The sequence below is a fragment of the Dasypus novemcinctus genome, chromosome 22 (assembly GCF_030445035.2).
Source record: "Dasypus novemcinctus isolate mDasNov1 chromosome 22, mDasNov1.1.hap2, whole genome shotgun sequence".
Classification (NCBI taxonomy): domain Eukaryota; kingdom Metazoa; phylum Chordata; class Mammalia; order Cingulata; family Dasypodidae; genus Dasypus; species Dasypus novemcinctus.
In genome coordinates this window covers 49,848,754-49,868,741 of record NC_080694.1, presented here as the reverse complement: position 1 = coordinate 49,868,741, position 19,988 = coordinate 49,848,754, and the positions used below count along the sequence as shown (strand labels likewise).

The 19,988-nt window shown below is 42.8% G+C and overlaps 1 protein-coding gene across 2 annotated transcripts in view; it reads right to left on the bottom strand.

Annotated features, from left to right (window-relative positions):
* Window positions 1-19,988, bottom strand: part of CAP2 (cyclase associated actin cytoskeleton regulatory protein 2) — a 161,419-nt gene that overhangs the window by 56,660 nt on the left and 84,771 nt on the right. For both annotated transcript variants that reach the window (XM_004484784.5, XM_004484785.5), the window contains exons 5-7: window positions 7,232-7,375; window positions 6,806-6,891; window positions 1,083-1,188 (exon numbers count right to left, since the gene is read on the bottom strand). In XM_004484784.5, coding sequence (XP_004484841.1) covers window positions 1,083-1,188; window positions 6,806-6,891; window positions 7,232-7,375 — 336 coding nt within the window. The remainder of the gene's footprint in view (window positions 1-1,082; window positions 1,189-6,805; window positions 6,892-7,231; window positions 7,376-19,988) is intronic.

Genomic DNA, 19,988 nt, shown 5'->3' with positions numbered 1-19,988 from the left:
ACAAAACAAGATGACGCACCAAGAGACACAAAAAGATAACCATAATGAAAGACACAACAAAGTAGAGGTTCCCAGTGCCTCCTAAAGAAGACGAGCAAGAGAGCGAGCTGACACAATGGGCAGGCAGAGCAAGATGATGTAACAACAGGCAAGAAGAAAAACATAATGAGAGACACAACCAAGCAGGGAACAGAGGTGGCTCAAGCAATTAGGCACCTCCCTTCCACATCAGAGGTCCCAGGTTCGGTGCCTGGTGCCTTCTAAGGAAACAAATAAGATGAACAGACACAACAAGTGCAAATGATGAGAGAGTGGGGAGAAAGAAATAAATAAAATAGAAGTTAAAAAGGAAAAGTTAAACAATATGAAATAGACGAATTTGAAAAAACAATTTCATTTTGTCCACCCTAATAGTGCTACATTATGACACGTATTCCAGGTACCACGAATCATTTGGTATTGATGGGCCACGTGATGCACGTGGGAAGATGTGAGAGCCAAAGCTGCTGAAGAGGGCGCTGGTCAGTTAACCTTTCTCCCGGAAATTAAAGTGGGAACAGACACAGGCGGCAATTTTATCCTAGTACTAGAATACTAATCAAAGAACTAGGATTGCCTAGGTATTCACAACTATTATTCAATAAACTTTAAAACCTAGAAGTGAAATTAAGAAAAAATTTAAAAGGTATTTTATTCACAATTCCACCCCCTGAACGTTACAATTTCCAAACCTCCCTGTTCTCACGTGATCTTTACCACATGGTTCTGTAACATAGAGTTAAGTCTTCCTAGTATGTATAGTACTTTAATGGTTGTAGGGCATTTTGTTGCATTCTTCCCATAGGCAGCCTAACCATCTTCTTTCAGTATATAGACAAATTTCTAAAATTTCATCTTATAAACGACATTTCCGTAATTGTCATTTCCACATGACAAATGACATTCCACATTTTATTTCTACATGTGTATTTTATCTCATGTATCCCTTGAGGCAAACTGTAGGGCGTGAGATTGTGAGGCCAAAGGGGAAGTGTGCTTTTTACCTCACTTGTTCCACAGGCGGCGGTGGGCCTGGTACTTACTGTTTTGCTCCAAGTCAGGCCTGTGGTGTGAAATTCCTTGATGTACGCTTGGAGCTCAGTCCAAATGTTCAAATAAGACTTCACCCAATCCACATGGCGTAAGTCACTTAGTCAGGAAAGAAAGAGGAAGAAAGTAGAGTTAGACCCTAAAATAAAATGTAAGAATTGGGGGGGGGGCATGGTTCCCAGTAACCACGGCTCCAGGGGACACTGAAGCAGCTGCCCTTCCAGCCCAGCTGCTGTGAGCCCAGTCGGAAGAGAGCTCCCGAGAGGCAGGCGGCAGCCCAGCGGCCCTGGGCGGAGGGGAGCTGAAGGCCGAGTGCCCCGACCTGAGGGGAGCTGAAGGCCCAGCGCCCCGACCTGAGGGGAGCTGAAGGCCGAGTGCCCTGACCTGAGGGGAGCTGAAGGTGAGCGCCCCGACCTGAGGGGAGCTGAAGGCCGAGCGCCCTGACCTGAGGGGAGCTGAGGCCCAGCGCCCCGACCTGAGGGGAGCTGAAGGCCGAGCGCCCTGACCTGAGGGGAGCTGAGGCCCAGCGCCCCGACCTGAGGGGAGCTGAAGGCCGAGCCCCCTGGGCTGAGGGGAGCTGAATGCTGAGTGCCCTGCCCTGAGAGGAGCTGAAGGCCAAGGGCCCTGACTGCCAGGCGTGCGCCTGGCGAGGGGGCCTGACAGAGCTGAGTGCTCGTCAGGTGGCCCCTGTGTCACCTCTGTCATCCCTGCGGTGAGGGAACCATCTATTACCCTCTGTCGGGGTTGCCTCTGATGCAAAGTGAAAAACAGTGTTCTCAGGAAGTAGAAGGTGTGACAAGAAAAAACACCATTTGGCTTGTTCCCATTCAATTTATTAATTCGGTGAAAAGTGGGACCCCCAATCAGTGGATTTCAGTCAATTAAAAAGTCGATCTCGCAGAAAAATGATTTATTAATAATGGGTAGTGCTCCATAATTCACTTAAATTATCTCAATTGGCCACTCGCAGCCACGATGCAAGCCAGACAGGGCAGGGCAAGAATGAGTAAAAATCTTACTTTTTACAACAGGATTAACATACAAGATTGAGAGAACTGTGAGAATTATTAAACTGACAGATGCATGAAAACTGGTCCCTCTCCTTTGGATTACCTGCACCCACCTTTTTTCCCCACTTTGAAAGAAATTGTGAATGAGGAAAGGACATTTCAGTTTGCAAAAATTTAATTTTGTTCCTGGATCATTAATCTGAGATAATCACTGAAGGGAATCTCTATTACTAAAGCTCTTGTCTGGAAGGATTTGTCTTGGGACTTATTTTGCTTTGGTGTCCTTGGTAAGCTCCAAATCCACCAGCCTATTTAGAATCCCGTTGTATGATTAAGTTACGCCATCGAGGAAAAGTGAAATGGAGACCTGAAGCCATATTATCCACCCCCTAAAGAACAAAAGTATAAGTGTGGGTGTCTATGTTTTTAGATTTACTGAGTATATTAGTCAAATCGATGAAAAATCTCATTTGCCACTTTCTCTCACTTTCACAGTCAAAACCCAAAAGTCTAAGTGTAGTTCAATAGGTCTCTTCTGTTTCCTTACACTATAGGGTTTTGTGAGGGTCTTAACACAATGCCTTGTACACAAGGAGCAGAATATACAAGTTATTAATAGAGCACTAGGATTATCTCAATATAAATATATATACATACTTATACATGAGGGCATTTAAAACAATATATGTGGTTTCATTATTATTTGTGGATTCTGTGTTTGTAATTTGGGTACTTGCTACAATCTTCCAGTAAGCCCAAAATGAAACCTCGTGGAATTTTTGTGTAATTCGCTTAAAAACACAGAACAATGAAAACTCTGAATCACCCGATGCTCACCCTCCTGGCTGAAAGCAGAACAACATGGCGCTCTGCCTTCCTGTTTCAGTTCTCACATTCTTTTTGCAATATAGTTAGTGCCTCGTTTTCCACATTTTTGTGCTTTTTCTTGGTGATTCTGCTGTTTAAAACAGCCCCCAAGAGTAGCGCCGAATTGCTGTCCAGTGTTCCTAAGCAAAAGAAGGTTCTGATGTGCCTACCAGGAGATACGTTTATTAGGTGAGCGTCATTTAGACACAAGTTAAAGCGCTCATCAGCCATGAGCTCAACGTTCAGAATCAACCATAAATATTAAATAACATGTCTTTAGGACAGAAACACACAGAAAACAAGACAAAACATGGTTATGTATTGATTGGATGTTGAACATGTGGGACCCTAAACCTGTATCTCCCCCAAGGAGCAATGGGTCAGTTTTCACTCATTCACTGTTCATGACAACTTCGTGGAACAAAACTTCCATGAATAAAGGGAATTCACATATAATGTGTTTGTATATGTACATATGACCTGCACATAGACGCCTTAGAGAAAAAACATGTTGAATTCTCAGTATACTTTTTACGAAAAAGTTTATCAAGCAACAAAGTGCAAACCTGTACTGGCAAATTTGCTTTTCTTTTAACCAATGTAGTAGTATTTTGACTTAAAGAAAGCTCTAGCAAAACTTGTGGTAGGGATTCACAGTATGAGGATTCAGTTTGACCTGGGCTGGACCTGACTATTTATGGGGAGCTGCAAACCTATCCTTGGTTTTCATTTACTCTGGAAAAAGCCCTGGTAGCGGAAGGTGTATTTGAATGCTTAAGACTCAGAGAAACCACGCCTTTATAAAGCCAAAACAATTAACTTACCTATTTGTGAATTAAGAGCCACACAGCCAGGTAAGTCAGTCTTAAGAGCTGGACAACACAAAGAGTCCACGGCTCACAGCTCTGCTGCTTAAACCACAAGGAAGCCTGCCTCCAGTGCCTGCACCCAGCACTCTTCCTGCCAGCTGGAAAAGTGTCGCCAGCTCCTGGACCACTCACGGCCCTCCCTGACCCACACGGGGTGAAGGCAGAGCAGCCTCTGGGCCAGCCCTGAACTGGCATGAAGCGAGCAGCCGTGGAGCATTCGGCATTAGTTGCCCCAAGGGTGGCCACCCCAGTGGCTCGAGGGTGATTTGGGACCGGTCTGACTGAGCACTTCCAGCAGCTTTCCAGGCTTTCTGCTCCATCTCCGGGTGCTCTACTAAACTAAAACTGAGTTGTCTTTGATGCTGCCAGAAGTTCATTTTCTACTTAATAGCTGACACGGAGGGGCAAATACTAGACCATCTTTGTGTGCACGCAAAAAATGGGAGACCCCAACCCTCCGGGGGAGAATCACATCTGTGACCCCAACCAACAGTTAAGTGAGGCACTGGGGAGATAAAAGCGAAAGTGGCCTTCAAGGGTGATATGCTAAAAAGGCAGAGGAGCAGGTGCTGCCGGGGTACCTTGGTGAGGCACGTAGAGGTGTGTGTCTGAACGTGCTGGAAAAAAAAGACCAAGCGCCAAATGTCTTCTATCGTGTGGCTGGACCTGGGGGAGTGTGCTCAGGCCAACATGCTTCTAGAACCAGGTTTTGTAACTTGTTCTTTCCTGAATGGGGACTTTCATGTGATAAGAGCAGGCTCTCCTGCATTCCTTTTCTTTCTTTCTCTTCTATTTTTCTTCTTAGATTTTTTTGTTTTGTCTTGCATTTCTGATGCTTTTTCTTATTCACCTTGCAGAGCTCTATACAGTCTCCGACACAACATGGTGGTATCTGGAGACGTATCATTGGGTACAGGTGTTTCAACCACAGGTCTCTGGCTGCAGGAAGGCTGCCACTGAGAGCCACGGGAGGGAAAGAGGCAGGCGGAAATGCTAGAATGAGTTAGTAGTCCCGCCTGTTAAAGCGCTCTTCCTAAAGAGCTACAAGACCTGTTTTGCTAACATAGGACTAAATTCTATGAGGAAACAGCATTTTTGGTAGTTTCTTTTTAAAACAAAACCGCTTTATTGAGACATAGTTCACATACCATGAATTCAACTATTTAAAGTAAATAATTCAATAGCTTAGCTCGAGTTGTGCAACCATCACAATTGATTTTAGAACATTTTCATTCCCCATACCCCCAGTTCCCCATTTCTTTCTTCCCACAGCCCCTGGCAACTACTTATCCACGTTCTGTCTACAGATTTGCCTTTTCTGGACATTTTATAAAGGGAATCATATAATATATGGTCTTTGTGTCTGGCATACTGATTTCAAGGCTCATCTGTGTTGTACCGTAGGTCAGTACCTGCTTTCTTTTAATGGCTGAATAATATTCCATTGTATGGATATACCACACCTTGCTTAGCCATTATCAGCAGACGCACATTTGAGTTGCTTTCACTTTTTCGTTATTATGAGTAATGTCATTATGACCAATTGTGTACAAGTTTTTGCATGGACATATGTTTTCATTTTGCCTGGATATTTACCTAGGAGTGGAATTCCTGGATGTGGCTGTTTTTTATAGTAAAGAAATACTGGAACCTATTTCTTAAACAGTGCAGACCAAGTGCACGTATTCTTTGCATTGCAATTCTTTATATCTTATACATACCAACAGTCTTTTAAATCTACTTAGTATTTCATTAAAAACAAAACAATCAGAAAAAGAAATTGTGATGCAAACTTTAAATATGTAATATAGGTCAATCACTTGGAACAACGGTGGGTATTTATTTATATATTCCATGCAAGTTTTGTCTATTTCATTTAAAATTTATCTGATAATGTTGCTCCTTTTTCTCTGATTCTTATTTTCAGGTCCCTGTTAGTAAAATAAAGAGGTGACTAGAGGTATTAATCCAAACAATTAAGGCCCTCAAATTCCCTTCCATCCGAATAGTTCACGTCCAATGAACGGGATGTCTCCAGAAGCCCCTGCATTTGCCACTTATGGGCTCAAGGGGGATTTGTTCTTTAGCCTGGACCTAGGGGATGGAACCTTGTTCCCTCTTATTTTTGCCTCCTTCCAACTCTTGGTGACTAGGCATCAGTTGTGTCACATTTAGCCAGCTGTTTACAGGGCAAACCACAACCCTGTCCGAGAGCATGGAATCCTATGAGATCCCGTAAGCAGCTGAGGAGACAGGTTCTCCCAGATGTTTCTTTGGTGCTAGCATCTCTGCATCCAGTCCCGTTGTCAACTGTAACCTCAGCGTAAGGTTCTCCAGGGTCTATTATTTGTGCTGGGGAATGCAAGGTCCTCTCAAGCCGGTTCTCCAGACACAAGCCCTTGTTCGAGACTGCTCTGGACTCCCACTAGCCCCCTGGAGGGCTCCTGTTCTCACCGTAGACTCACTCTCCAGCCACAATGAACTTCACCTTAACTCAATCTCCAGCTTCTCTCTCACCTGCCCGGTTACTGCCTCATCTCATTGGTTTTGTTCACTCCCATTTCATTTCTCGGTTTCTCCCTTCCTCTACCTGCTCACCCATCACTCAGCACAAACTCTTGGGCAAAGGGTTTTCTTCGAACAATGTAAAAGTTTTGGGGCTACATGGTTGATCACCAGCCATCCCAAAGCTCTTTCCTTAACCCGAGAATATGTAATCTAGTGACATGCATCCAAGCAGGGAGAGGTTATTCATTTCAAGTGCTTGAGGCAGACCTTCCAAGACACAAATATTATCTGGATAATTGATTTCATCCACTTTCCCGCAAAGATGGGATTTTTCTTTTAAGTTTGTGGTACCCTCGCAGAAGAGCCTTTGAAAAGAGTCGATAATTAACTACATTAAGTTTAAGGAACCAACATCAAACCAGTGATCAACTGAAAATTTGGTCAGTAAAAGAAGGTACTTACCTGTGTTTGTAGTCCTTTAAGACCCTGTTAGCATAAAAGGTGGCAGCGTCATTCATCTCCTTGACGTAAGGACCCGGTTTGGGGGACTGAGAGATCAGGACCATCACCCAAGCACAGGGGGAAGAAAAATAGGATAAGAAAGAAGACGGTGTTAAGAAGAAGGCAGGCAACGGAGGCGCTGTCTTGCAAGCTCGAAGAGCAATCTGACATGTCAAGGTTGCCGAAGCACTCTCCCCATCGCAGCACACAAAGCCGTCCCCCTGCAGCAGGGCAAGAAGCTGCGTAAGCAGTCTTCCTGAAAGGAAGCTTCTTTTGGTGCATCGGAGCGAAGGAGCAGGAGGGGGAGGACAAGAAACCAGAGCTTTGCACTCTCCTGAATATCCAGAAATGTGACCAGGTGAGGGGTAGCGTCACCTCTGGACTCACCACAGCTATCCAGCCAAGCGCGGGGATGCTCTCGCTGACAGCCGAGAGGTGATTGAACATCGTACTGTCCCGATTGCTTTCTCGGAAAGTCTGTATTTCCTGAATCTTGTCAGATATTGGTTTCAAAAGTGCAGCCACATCATTCTGTAACCAAATATTGAGGACTGTTACTAAGCGCCCAGCAAAAACGCTGAGACTCTTTGTTGGCCCAAGTAGAAGCACTCAGGACTTTCCATTGGTCCAGTGGCCTGAAAGGAAGATACCACAATCTTTCAGCACAGAATGTATTAGTTCTTATTATGGTGATACCCCATATTTTTAACATTATTAATGGTGTCTCCTGGGACATAAAAAAAATCCCAACAACCCAGCAGTATGATACAGTACCTAATTTGGAGACTCCTGCATGCAACATAGTGAAATGGACTGAGAATCAATTATATTTTCAAAGGCAATGCATAGCTCACACACCAGCACAACGGAGATCCAAGATGGGAGTGGGTGAGAAGTTAGTGAAATGACGTCTTCCTACTTCTGTGGGAAAATGGGGGTGGAAGGGAAGTTCTTGGCTTTTAGCTTAGTTACCATAATCCATAGGAAAAAGTGGAAATCTTTCATTGATAGCCTGTCATATCTATCGAGACCTCAGTCTGATCTGGCTTTCTATATTGCCCCGTCAACTTGGCCGATAACTGTCACTGTAATTTCTGATTAATTTAATAAGTGACTTTGCCAATCATATAGAAACTATTGTCAAAATTATGTGGACTGAATTCTGAAGTATTATAGAGAGAGTTACTCAATGATATCACAGCTTCCTGTACAATCCCTCCACCAACCCCCTCGTCATTCTCTGCTTCCTTTAGGGTTGAAAAGCCAATACAAGGTTGCTTATCTGACATTTTTTCTATGTGCTCCAAAGAAACAGCAACAGTCCTGAACTTGAGCTTTAGAAAACAGCAGCTGAAGAGGTTTAAGCAGTAATTTTTACTAACTCTTGTTTGCAGGAAAGCAAAATGGAAAAGCTTCTTAAAGCTCTCCAATTTCTTTAACTGAGACTTTGAAGCCAGGGCTCTCAACCTTGTCTCCACGTGGGAATCACCTGCGGAGCCTTGATAAACAATGATCCCTGGGTCACGACGATGGCTGCATGAGAGATTGTATTTTAAGCCCCTGGCACTTGGGGGTACACAGTAAATGCAAGTGATCATTACTAAGCAACTAGCTTATACCAAAAGGGTCTCCCCTATGATGTGAAATATTTACTGGCTTCAAATAAAAGTGCATTTAAGATAAGAGAGCCTCCAAGTTAACATCCACGTAGGCTGACAGGATTTTAAGACAACAAGATGTAAACTATGTCACCTGGTTCCAATTTCTAAGACTCAACTGAGTAGATCACAATCAGTATTTTAAAAACTGGAATAGAATAGAAAATATCCGAGGGCATTTATACGAAGTAAGGGTGCACACTGTTTTATGAAATATTTGTTTCAGTTATGCAGTACATGGATGGACTGGGTTGCAAAATAAAACGTATTTCTCACTGTGGATCTCAGTCTGAAAAAGTAGAGGAACATAGACCTAATCCAACTCTCCCATTTTACATACAGGGAAGCAAGCTCAGAAGAGTTAATTGACTAAGCCATGGTCAGATGGCAAGCATTAGTAGAGCTGGGACCAGAACCTAGCTCTTTCATGAGGCTCTGGCACAATTTTCTCTAGACTGGGTACTGAAAATAAGATGGGCTAATTCTTTACACCCAAGGTTCTTCTCTGCCCACAAGACTAGAGAAAGATTTTACAAAGAGATTAAGAATTCAGACTTCAAAACAAAACAAAACAAAAAAATACAAGCAAATATAAATTAAATAAAAAGAGAACTCAGATCCTGAGATGAGACTGAATGGGTCTAAGCCCTTGCTCCACAGATTACCAGCTCTGGGGCCTTCCACAACGTACTTGACATCTAGAAATTCCATTATCCCACTTGCAACACACAACTGCGAGGGGCACCCACTTCCCAGGGCTGTTAGGAGGAGCAAACGAGAGAACGTGCTAGGTAGAGGGTCAGGTACCCGCGGGGGCTCAACAAGCATCAGGCATTAGGGTGGGCTGGTAGGAGATCGCCAAGGCTACAACGTCCCTGACCAACAAATCCCCCAAATAGCTCTTTCCTACCACTTGTTTTTTTTTTTCATTCTTTTTTTTTTTGTCTTTATTTTTAAAATTATTACATTAAAAAAATATGAGGTCCCCATATACCCCCCTACCCCCATCATCCCACTCCTCCCCCCATAGCAACAATCTCCTCCATCATCATGAGACATTCATTGCATTTGGTGAATACATCTCTGAGCACCGCTGCACCTCATGGTCAATGGTCCACACCATAGCCCACACTCTCCCACAGGCCACCCAGTGGGCCATGGGAGGACATTCAATGTCCGGTAACTGTCCCTGCAGCATCACCCAGGACAACTCCAAGTCCTGAAAATGCCTCCACATCTCATCTCTTCCTCCCATTCCCCACCCTGAGCAGCCACCATGGCCACTTTCTCCACACCAATGCCACATTTTCTTCGATTACTCATCACAATAGCTCATGAATAGAATATCAGTAAGTCCACTCTAATCCATATGCTATTCCTCCCTCCTGTGGACCTTGGAATAGTTGTGTCTTATAGGCAACCCAAGGAGAACGGTTCCCTCACTGAGATATGCAGATGGAGGTATATTTCTGTTTGGGGTGAGAGGGAAAAAGAAATACAGTGAATGAGAGCAAAGCATCCTCAGAGGTCCTCAGGGGGCTTGTCATCCTTACTGAGTGAGGGGGAAACCAGAAAAGGCTGCTACAAAAACTAGCCAGTTCTTATGGAAAATTCATGAATATCTTCTTGCCTCGCTCCTCCCCTTCTGGCAAGTCCAAAGAAAAGGTCTTAGATTTGGCATGAAGATTCTGAATAAGGATAGAACAGCTGTACAGACAAGGCAAGCAAACTCTCCTTCCCAATCTCCACCGAAAGCCCAACAATACAGCAAGCCAGAAAACCCTCTAAATACTCCCTCACCCAAACACAGAGAGGCCATGTTCCTTCTTTAATGGTTGCTCAAAGTCAGGTTTATATACTTTCCCTGGCATCTCACTCTTTAGAAAGCAAAGCTTTCCCTCTTCAAGGGATTCTTTAGAGTCCAAATTCAGTATCTAATCAAAGGAGTGGCACTGGTTTTCCCAGGCAACCAATTTTAATTATAGCAAAAGGAATAAAAATCATCCTAATTGTCTATTGCAATTTGCTAAGCAATAATATCCTTGATGCCATGACATTTTTTGAAAAAGTCAGAAAACTGAATCGTTGGTGATACTTGGCCTATTGCCCCAAGGAGAAAAAGAACCTAAAATCATATATTTACAAGGTTAAATTTATTAAGGCCATCTTTGTTTATCTCTAACTTCTCAAGAACTAAAGTCTGAGGAGAGAGAGTACTCTAGAAGATAATTTATATTGGTTATCTGATGAAAGCATCATAAAGATTGAGAAAGTTTCCTTTTGACTTAGTTTGGAAATTGCATGAAGAATTGGCTCCATTAAAAAAAAAAAAAGAAGCAATACTAAGTACGGCAGCTATTGGCACAATCCCAATAAACAGTACGGCTTTTATTCCATGCCAATAGATTTCTCCTGCACTTTAAAGTAGGCTTACATTCTCCAGCGCATCCTGAATTTTCATAGCTGGAATCGAAAATCAAGAGATGTCATTAGAATTACGGTGTGATTTCCATCAAGGCTTATTGTGTAGGAAATCAGACAAAAAGCTTATGGGGGAGGAGATTAGTTAGATGCACTTTCACCTGTTTAAGCATTAATCATAGATTAGGCATACTCAATAAATACAGGTTGAATCATACTGATGGCATTAAAACCACAAAAGGGCCAGGGACGGAAGGAGATGGCTCCAAGAAGCATCGTGGATTTTTTCAATGGAAGACAGAGGTGGTAGCTCTTCAGATACCCATAGCAGCCAGGTATAAAGCTTGGAATGGCTTTATATGAGCCATTGGTTTCACTCACATAATTATTCTATCTCTTAACTTAGATGTGCTTTATCTTGAAAGATGTTTCCCTGAAAGAAAATCATTTTTCAAGGGCCACATGAAATTAGAAGAAATTTCCCCTGACCTGTCCCAGTGTTCTGTGGCTGATAGAGACGGTGAAAATGGCCAAACTGGAGGAGACGTGTGAGCCAACTGCAAGTTTCAGCCAGTGTTGCCAAGGGCTATGTGAGCTCGATGGGACTGTACTTTGGAGAGTATTTCAGGACTTCATGTCTTCATGACCCTAGTTTCTGCTTTAAAGTTGACGAATTGAGACCCAGTATCGGCTTCATCTCAGTTCAGCTCCAGAAGTCACTGAATTGTTTTGCAGAAAGGAAAATTAAAGAGCTTTATCAGCAAGCTTTGTAGAAACTTTACCCAAAAAGGAAAACCAAATTCTCACGCATGCTGTTTCGAAAGGGATGGAACAATCTTTTGGGGAGTTTGACCTCAAAGATGCGTTGTCACTGAGGAAAACCAAATAGGCCGGTTATTTCTGGAATCCAGGGTTCGCACATTCTTTTGCATCAGGTAGCAAATGGATCAACATTTCCTTAATTCCTTTTAAATAACTCCTTTTCTCATTATAATATATGCTGTGTGTGTAACACCAGAAAATATAGACGGAAAGACAAGTAAACAAAAACTATTCTTAATTCTACCACAGAGAACAGTACTGCTAAATGCCGTTTTATTTTTTCTTTAGATGTAATTATTAGAGACATCTTCAGAAGTAAAAATATTTATTTTTTAAATAATGGCTATTAAAACCATAAGCGATGGTTCTAAGAGTCGAATTCAAGCAGTTCAGTTAAAACAACTAAGCACACAAACATTATATTCTTGGCAAGTACCATGAGAAATCTATCATGTTAGAAAGGATGTTTTAAAAGGAAGTACAACTAATGCATTATCGTTATAACTCAGGAAAATTTAATGGCAGTAAAAGAAAAAATTTGCAATTTTTATGTTTGGATCCCATCTACATTCAAAATTCTAAGAAAGCTCATATTAAGCAGTACTTTTTAGCAAATCATACAACCAAACATCAATCATTATTACTTTGGCTTATGTATTTTTGTGCCAAGTTTTACCAGTTGATTCCATTTGGATGCATGTATGTATGTGTGTATAAGTGTATACCATAGAAAATGTGGAAAGATATACATCAAAATGGTAACACAGAACATAGATGCTTAACTTAATTTTATTGATTCATCTATATATTCTAAATTTTCTAATAGGTACCTACATTTCTTTTTTCATTATGGAAAAAGTTTCAAAATAAAAAAAACAAACATATTAACCAGTCTGTACTTTCAACCATAGAGAAATTTCTCATAGGTCCTATTAAATTCTACATATATCAAAAATATTTTTTTAAAATTTAAAGCTCCTTCTCGTTAGGGAAGTACCTTTAGGTAAACAGGATCAGAAATGACCAGAACAAATAATTCAGATAAAGAAGAAGAATTAAAATTTTCTTGGGAAGTGGACTTGGCCCAGTGGTTAGGGCGTCCGTCTACCACATGGGAGGTCCATGGTTCAAACCCTGGGCCTTCTTGACCCGTGTGGAGCTGGCCCACGTACAGTGCTGATGCGTGCAAGGAGTGCTGCTGAGTCTAATGGGTTCTTGAGAGATTGGCATTAAAAACTCGAAATAGGAGTTTATGAATTTAAAAGCTCTTCTCTTGGGTATCTTGCAGCTATCCAAAGCAGCCCATTCCCCTAGGGAGCCCAAGCACCAGGTTTTATTCTTTAAGAATGATTTTTAAGGAATATAAGCAAAAGCCTTTGGGATTCTTGAGTGTTCTTTTAAGAGTTTAGTTACCCTAAAATAAGGTCTATGCGTGGAAACATAAAACCTTAAGAACATCTAAACATATTTTCCAAGGAATTTGTCGTGATATAATGGCAACTACCAGAGTATCATGTTCATTCGTGGTGCTCTGTAGGTTTTGTTTATTTAAATTGACTTCTGTTATGGTTCTGTAAACGTCTTTCAAATTTTCTTCTATGTACATACATTTTAGAAAGTATTTCTCTGAGGCATATTCTGAAATCTCCGAAATTCTCCTGGACAGTAGAAAAATTATATATGAGTGGAACATGAAGGGAAAGTAGCCTAGGAAAATAACTAAAATTGCACCACAGCCAGAGTTTACTCAAATTAATATTTCTGATCAGAAATATTTGTTCCTGACTTAAAATGTCTGGAACAATTTGCTTCAGTTAATAGAATGTGCCCAAATAATACATTTTTAGAAGCAAAACACTGCCCTGGATGTGTATAACCTTTGCTTAAGAAAAAAAATTTTTTTAAAGATTTATTTATTTATTTTATTTCTCTCCCCTCCCCCCCACCCCAGTTGTCTGTTCTCTGTGTCTATTTGCTGTATGTTCTTCTTCGTCCGCTTCTGTTGTTGTCAGCGGCACGGGAATCTGTGTTTCTTTTTGTTGCGTCATCTTGCTGTGTCAGCTCTCCGTGTGTGCGGTGCCATTCCTGGGCAGGCTGAACTTTCTTTTGTGCTGGGCGGCACGAACCCATTAGACTCAGCAGCACATAGTTTTTCTCCACAATAATTCTTGTTTAAAAACAAGCACACCATTTTAGACATAGAGGAAAGCATGGAAAATAATAATGCCAGGCACCCTTGAGTAGGAAACATGACTTAATATTGCACCAGGGTCCAGATCATCACTAGAATTTCCCTTTTCTTGCCATTTGCTGGAGAAGAGCTGGAGATGAGGGATATAGAAATCTCTAGATAGGACTTCAGGGATGGCTCTAAAATCTTTTCTGTAAAAGTGTTCAGCAAAGCAGAGGCTAAAAAAAGGCTTCTCTGAAATCCCTTTCTCATCCTTCAGATGATAACACCGTGGCTATCTATAATATATTTTAACTTGTCTGAATCATTCAAAGCCTTGCCTCAGATTCCTGGGCACGGCCACAAGGAGCAAAAGGCATTTCTTTGGCACGTCCCCCAGAGTATTTTTTGTCTTTGCCACTGTTCACAGGTGTGAATCCTACTTCTCGTCATTTCTAGATTTTGTGCTGCAGTATTTGGGGAGTGATCATTCCAAACCCTACAATTTATTCTTCAGGACAAGAACACAGTTCTGCTACCATGACATGCGGACCATAATTTTCTCTAAGCTCTCAATGTTTGTTTCTCAGAAAGGTAGGTGAGTGGTATAAAAGTCAAGTTCAGTGGAAATCTAAATGTTCACACAGTGACCCACAAAAATTTGTTTTCTTACAATATTTCATATCCTGAATCAGAATGCAACAGTGGGAGACAGAAGATGGTAAAAGCAACCAAACCAAACCAAAAAAAAAGAAACCACTCAAAAGCCCAAACTAATACTAACTTGCCTTTCCCAGGTTGAGATTTATAGTTTTCATTCTAGTTGCTCTGACAGACTCTTCACTGGTAGTGCAAAAAGAAAACAGTCCGAGTCACAGAAAAATGATCTTTCCTTTCTTGCACTGCGTTCAAGCTACCAAATTAATATGGGCTACATATAAAGTGCAAGTGGATCTTTCCTGTATGATGGGACTTGACCAAATGAGTTCTTGGAAAAAGATGGCTTCATGGCAGTGGGATGGGGTTAGCTGGATTATTTGAGATCTAGAAAGGAGATAGTGGGTTGATAAAGGACAATGACAAAGACTTAACTGGGATGGTGAAAAACTACCACCACCACAAGTCATTTGGGGAATTAAGTCGAAAACCAAAGGTTAGCCAAGTTAGCCACAACAAACGCAAGAGAACAGACTGAGAAGCACCTCATTTTGTACTCTGTTATTGTTTCAGTTTGTTTTATTGGCCCACCTGAGAATATATCAACACTGAGCCTAGCTGAGTAGATACCATCTGGCTTCTGACAATGATGAATTTTATGATCATCTGCAATTTTACTTTATGGGATTCTGCATATTAAAACTAAAGAGCAGCTCTCACTGTGCTTTAGTTAAACCATGCAGGGATTTCATTGGCCAGCAGTCTCTAGGGATATAAATTAGAAGCCACTGTCAAAGTCATGCAAATTCACTAGTGGTAGAAGAAAAATCTAAGACATACTACTGTGATTAGAAATTTGTTCTTTGAAACAGAAAAAAATCCAAGCAAAAACTTCTGAACTGCCGTTCACTTTTTATTCTACCAACATGTGGTGAGCATTGACTGTCTGCCAAACACCAATCAGGTTTTCACCAGTTTTGTCTACTTTCCAGTGATAAATATGAGTTCAATGTACCTAAGACACCATTTGGAAATCCAGTCAACAGCATTTACTCAGTCACTGTGTTTCTCCTGAATAAATGGCCCACGGTAGGGAGTGGCCAGGGCATTTCTCTATTATTCATTTATGTGGACACAGCTGAGATGGCATAAGCCTATAGTTTGTTCCAAACCTCAAAAGATGAAAAGAATTTCAACAACTACTCTGTGAGTTTAAAACACCCTTTAGGGTGATAACTTATTTACTGATAATTTGCTCTAATTATCTTTAAAGGATCGGAAATTTTTTAAGGTGGGCACAACCTTTGCTTTTTTAGCTACACCTCCCCCAGTGCGACCAACACAGCAGCAACCCAACGTTTGCATGACGCCCTACAGAAACGGTGCTTCCTGGTCCAAGTCTGGGAAAGTCTGCATATGGCGGCCCCTTTTGGTGAGTCACGATTCCCCTCAGAATACTAAGAGAGGTAGTAAAGAAACCTATTTAAGCTCTGTTTAACCTAATGCTTCTCAAGGATTTTTGCCTATGGAACCTTTTATTCCCACCTCCCGCCCCCCACCGTTTTCCACGGAAACTGGTATTTAGGGAAACACGCCCTGCCGGACACTGCTAGAGGAAGCTGTGGGCAGCTCTGGTGACGCAAAAGGCTCTTCTGGGGTGCTACCCAGGATGTATTAGTTCTCATCCTCTCCATTTATTCTAGCTCATTACCATGGGAAGCTTTCACGGGCACTTTTTTTTAATGGAGTTGAAGAAGTCTCTCCTCTCTCACCTCCAACAAACACACACATACGTGCACAGATGCTTCAAGAGCGGCAACAGCCTATGGGTGGGCTTCCCCAGGCGCTGTTTCTATCTTCTGTCACTTCCTCCCATCTCAGCATCTTTTGCTGGCTAGCCCTGCCCCCCACTCCTAATTATACTCACCACTGGCAGGTAGACTCTTTCCTCTTCTTCTTTCCCCTTATTTGCATTGTTTTCCCTTGCTGACCTATTGTGTGGAAAGAAAGACTACTAAGAAGCACCACCGCCACACACACAGTCTCCGTTTCCTTCTGCAGTGCCAACTGATGGCGACTTGCATTTGGCTTTAAGCTCCGGGCCTTGGCTAGCTTCTGTCCTGAGATGATGCACAGCCAAGGAATACTTCTTTGTTATTATCCGAGAGGGAGTTTTGGCTACTTTCCAATTCCAGAGCAGTCCCATGGCAGTTCCTGATTTAAAGCTCTCTTATACAATGGATCAAATGGACTCAAAAGTCCTATCAGCGCATGTAGAACTGGATGCCTGGGTTTCAAAATAAGACCCTAAGGGAAAGCGTGGCTAACTATATATGTGACACTCTTTAAAAATGTGATGCACATCAAGAAGTACATTCGATGGGGTATGTACAGGAAAACGATTCTTTGATTTTTGGCTCAGACATTAGTTATAAAGCAACTATATAATTAAATGAAGAAAATCACGTTAACCACATCTCCAAAGATAGCCATCTTGTTACCTGGAAGTTCATTTGCTTCCTCATTTATTCAACAAATATATACCCGTGTGCCAGGGCTATTTGCTGGAGTACAGTAGTAAATAATACAGATTGCACTTTATGTCCCTGCCCTCTTCTGTTTTGAGTGGGGTGAGGGGAGAGAGACAAAGAATAATAAATATAATAAATTACACAGCATATTAGAAATTGTTAAAAACCATGGGAGACACTTCATACACACTAGGAAAAAAAACAGAAAATAAGTGTTGGTGAGAACAAAGAGAAATTGAAACCCTTATACATTGTTGGTGGGTTTGTAAAACGGCAGCCACTATGGAAAACTGCAGTTTCTCAGAAAGAGGAACAAAGAATTGCCATATAATCTGGCAATTCTGTTTCTTGGTATACCCAAAAGAATTGAAAGCTGGGACTCAAACAGATGTTTGTACACACATGTTCATAGCACCATTAGTCACGGTAGCCAAAAGGTGGAAGCAAACCAAGTGTCCATCAGCAGATGAACAAATGTGGTATATACACACAAGGGAATATTATTCACTCATAAAAAGGAATGAAGTTCCGCTACATGCTACAACGTGGATGGACCCTGAAGACACTGTGTTGAGTGAAATAAGCCAGATACAAGAGGACAAATATTGTATGATCTCATTTACAAGAAATACCTAGAAGCAAATTCCTAAGGACAGACAGTAAATTACAAGTTACCAGGGGCTGGGGGGAGAGGAAGAGGGCCTTATTGCTTTAATGGATGCAGAGCTTCTCGTTGAGGGAATGAAAAGGCTGGGATAATGGATGCTGGACATGGTAGCACATAGTGTGAATATAATTAACACCACTGAGTTGTATACACTCGCAAGTGGTTAAAATGGGAAATCTTGAATCGTATATATGTTACTACAATAAAAAGTTAAAAAGTAGAGTGGAATAAGGAGGATCAGAAATATGCTGGGTGGGGGGCAGATTTCAACGTAAAACCGAATAGCAAGAAGAGGGCTCACCGGGAGGCCACTGAGTGAAAACTTGGAGCCATGTGGATACCTGGGGAGAGGGCGTTCCAGGCAGAGAGAACAGTAGGTGCAAAGGGCCTACGTCCAGAAGGAAATTACAGGAGCAGCAAGGAGACCAGCATAGCAGGAATGGAGAGAGCGAGGGGGCAGGGGACAGGATGTGCGTTTGGAGAGGGCAGGAAAGATGGGGTTCAGCTCACAGGCAGATCACAGAGGCTGATGAAAGGCAAAGCCTGGCTTTTATCCTGAATGAATGGAAATCACCGCCGAGTTCTGAGCAGCGGAATGGCACGAGGTGGCTCTCCTTTGGTCAGGATCACCTGGCTATGGGAGCAGAGAGGACTCCGTGGACTTGAGCGACTGAAACGACGGCAAGGTCAACGGAGAAGGGGAAGATCGCGGAAGGGGCAGGCTTTAGCGGGAAGACCCGAAGTGCAGATTCGGTCTACCCTTACCCAGGCTTTCCCAGGGGCCACAGCTGAGTACTGTCCTCTGCAAAGTGGTCGTTGGGGTCCCTAAAGCTCTCGCCCCCTCTCGGTCAGCTTGCCTGCGTCTGGGGCATCTCCTTGCATTTCTAGTTCAGCTCAGTGTATACATTCAGGACAGCTCGGCTCTCCTTGGGCGCACACAGCGTGTGAAGCGCTGCTCCTCTCTGTCAAGGGTGGTGCTGGAGGCCCACGCTTGGCCAAGGGGAGCCCCGCTTGCTTCTCTCGGGGTGATGGCCGGCGCGCTCTGGCTGTCAGCAGAGGCCCGGGAGGCAGCTTGCCAGGACAGCGGGTACAGTCTGTGGTTGCAGGGTAAAATTATTTTTTGGTAACTTCCCAGGCCAGTTACTCATTATATCCTGAACCCTGCTGGCCCAGATCAAACCGTGGAACTCGGCTTCATCGGCACCACAGTTTAATTAATCCAGGTAACAGATGGAGGAGCTATTGACGATCTGGGGGAGAGCCAGTCATGAAATATGAGTGTCTGTTGGTGACTTTTCTACATTTGTATACAAGGAATGTGCTGGCCACCTGATAGGTGAATGAATGAGTGAACAAATTATTGTCGAAGTAATTTTTTAAAATGAAGCTTCTGAGCAGTGAGAGGTGATCTGGGTAGCAGAAATTAAACTTACCGCTCTAAAGACGGCAGGACTTCATCCTGCTTTTATACACATAACAAAGTGAACAAAATCACCAGCTATTTTCTTTTCGGCCCTTCTCCTCTTTTTCTTTATGACTTTCTTTCTACCTGGCACCCACTTGCCCTGACCTCATCCTGTTTTCTTGTTCCTTTTAACTGTTAGAAAATGCATTGAGCACCTACCATGTGCTAGGCATGATGCCAGGTAGCTGGAATGCATTAGAGAGACCAACAAAACGATTCACGCTTAGTGGCAATGCTCCAATACGCGTTCATCAATTGTAACAAATATACTGGGGAAGTGGACTTGGCCCAGTGGTTAGGGCGTCCGTCTACCACATGGGAGGTCCGCGGTTCAAACCCAGGGCCTCCTTGACCCGTGTGGAGCTGGCCCATGCGCAGTGTTGATGTGCGCAAGGAGTGCCGTGCCACGCAGGGGTGTCCCCGGGTAGGGGAGTCCCATGCGCAAGGAGTGCACCCCACAAGGAGAGCCACCCAGCATGAAAGAAAAGTGCAGCCTGCCCAGGAGTGGTGCCGCACACATGGAGAGTTGACACAGCAAGATGACGCAACAAAAAGAAACACAGATTTCCAGTGCCGCTGATAAGGATAGAAGCTGTCACAAAAGAACACGCAGCAAATGGACACCAAGAGCAGGCAATCGGCGGGGAGGGAAGGGGAGAGAAATAAATAAAAAATAAACCTTAAAAAAAAACACAACCAATTATACTGGGCTAATGAAGGATGTTAATGTGGGAAAGTATCAGAGTGGGAGGG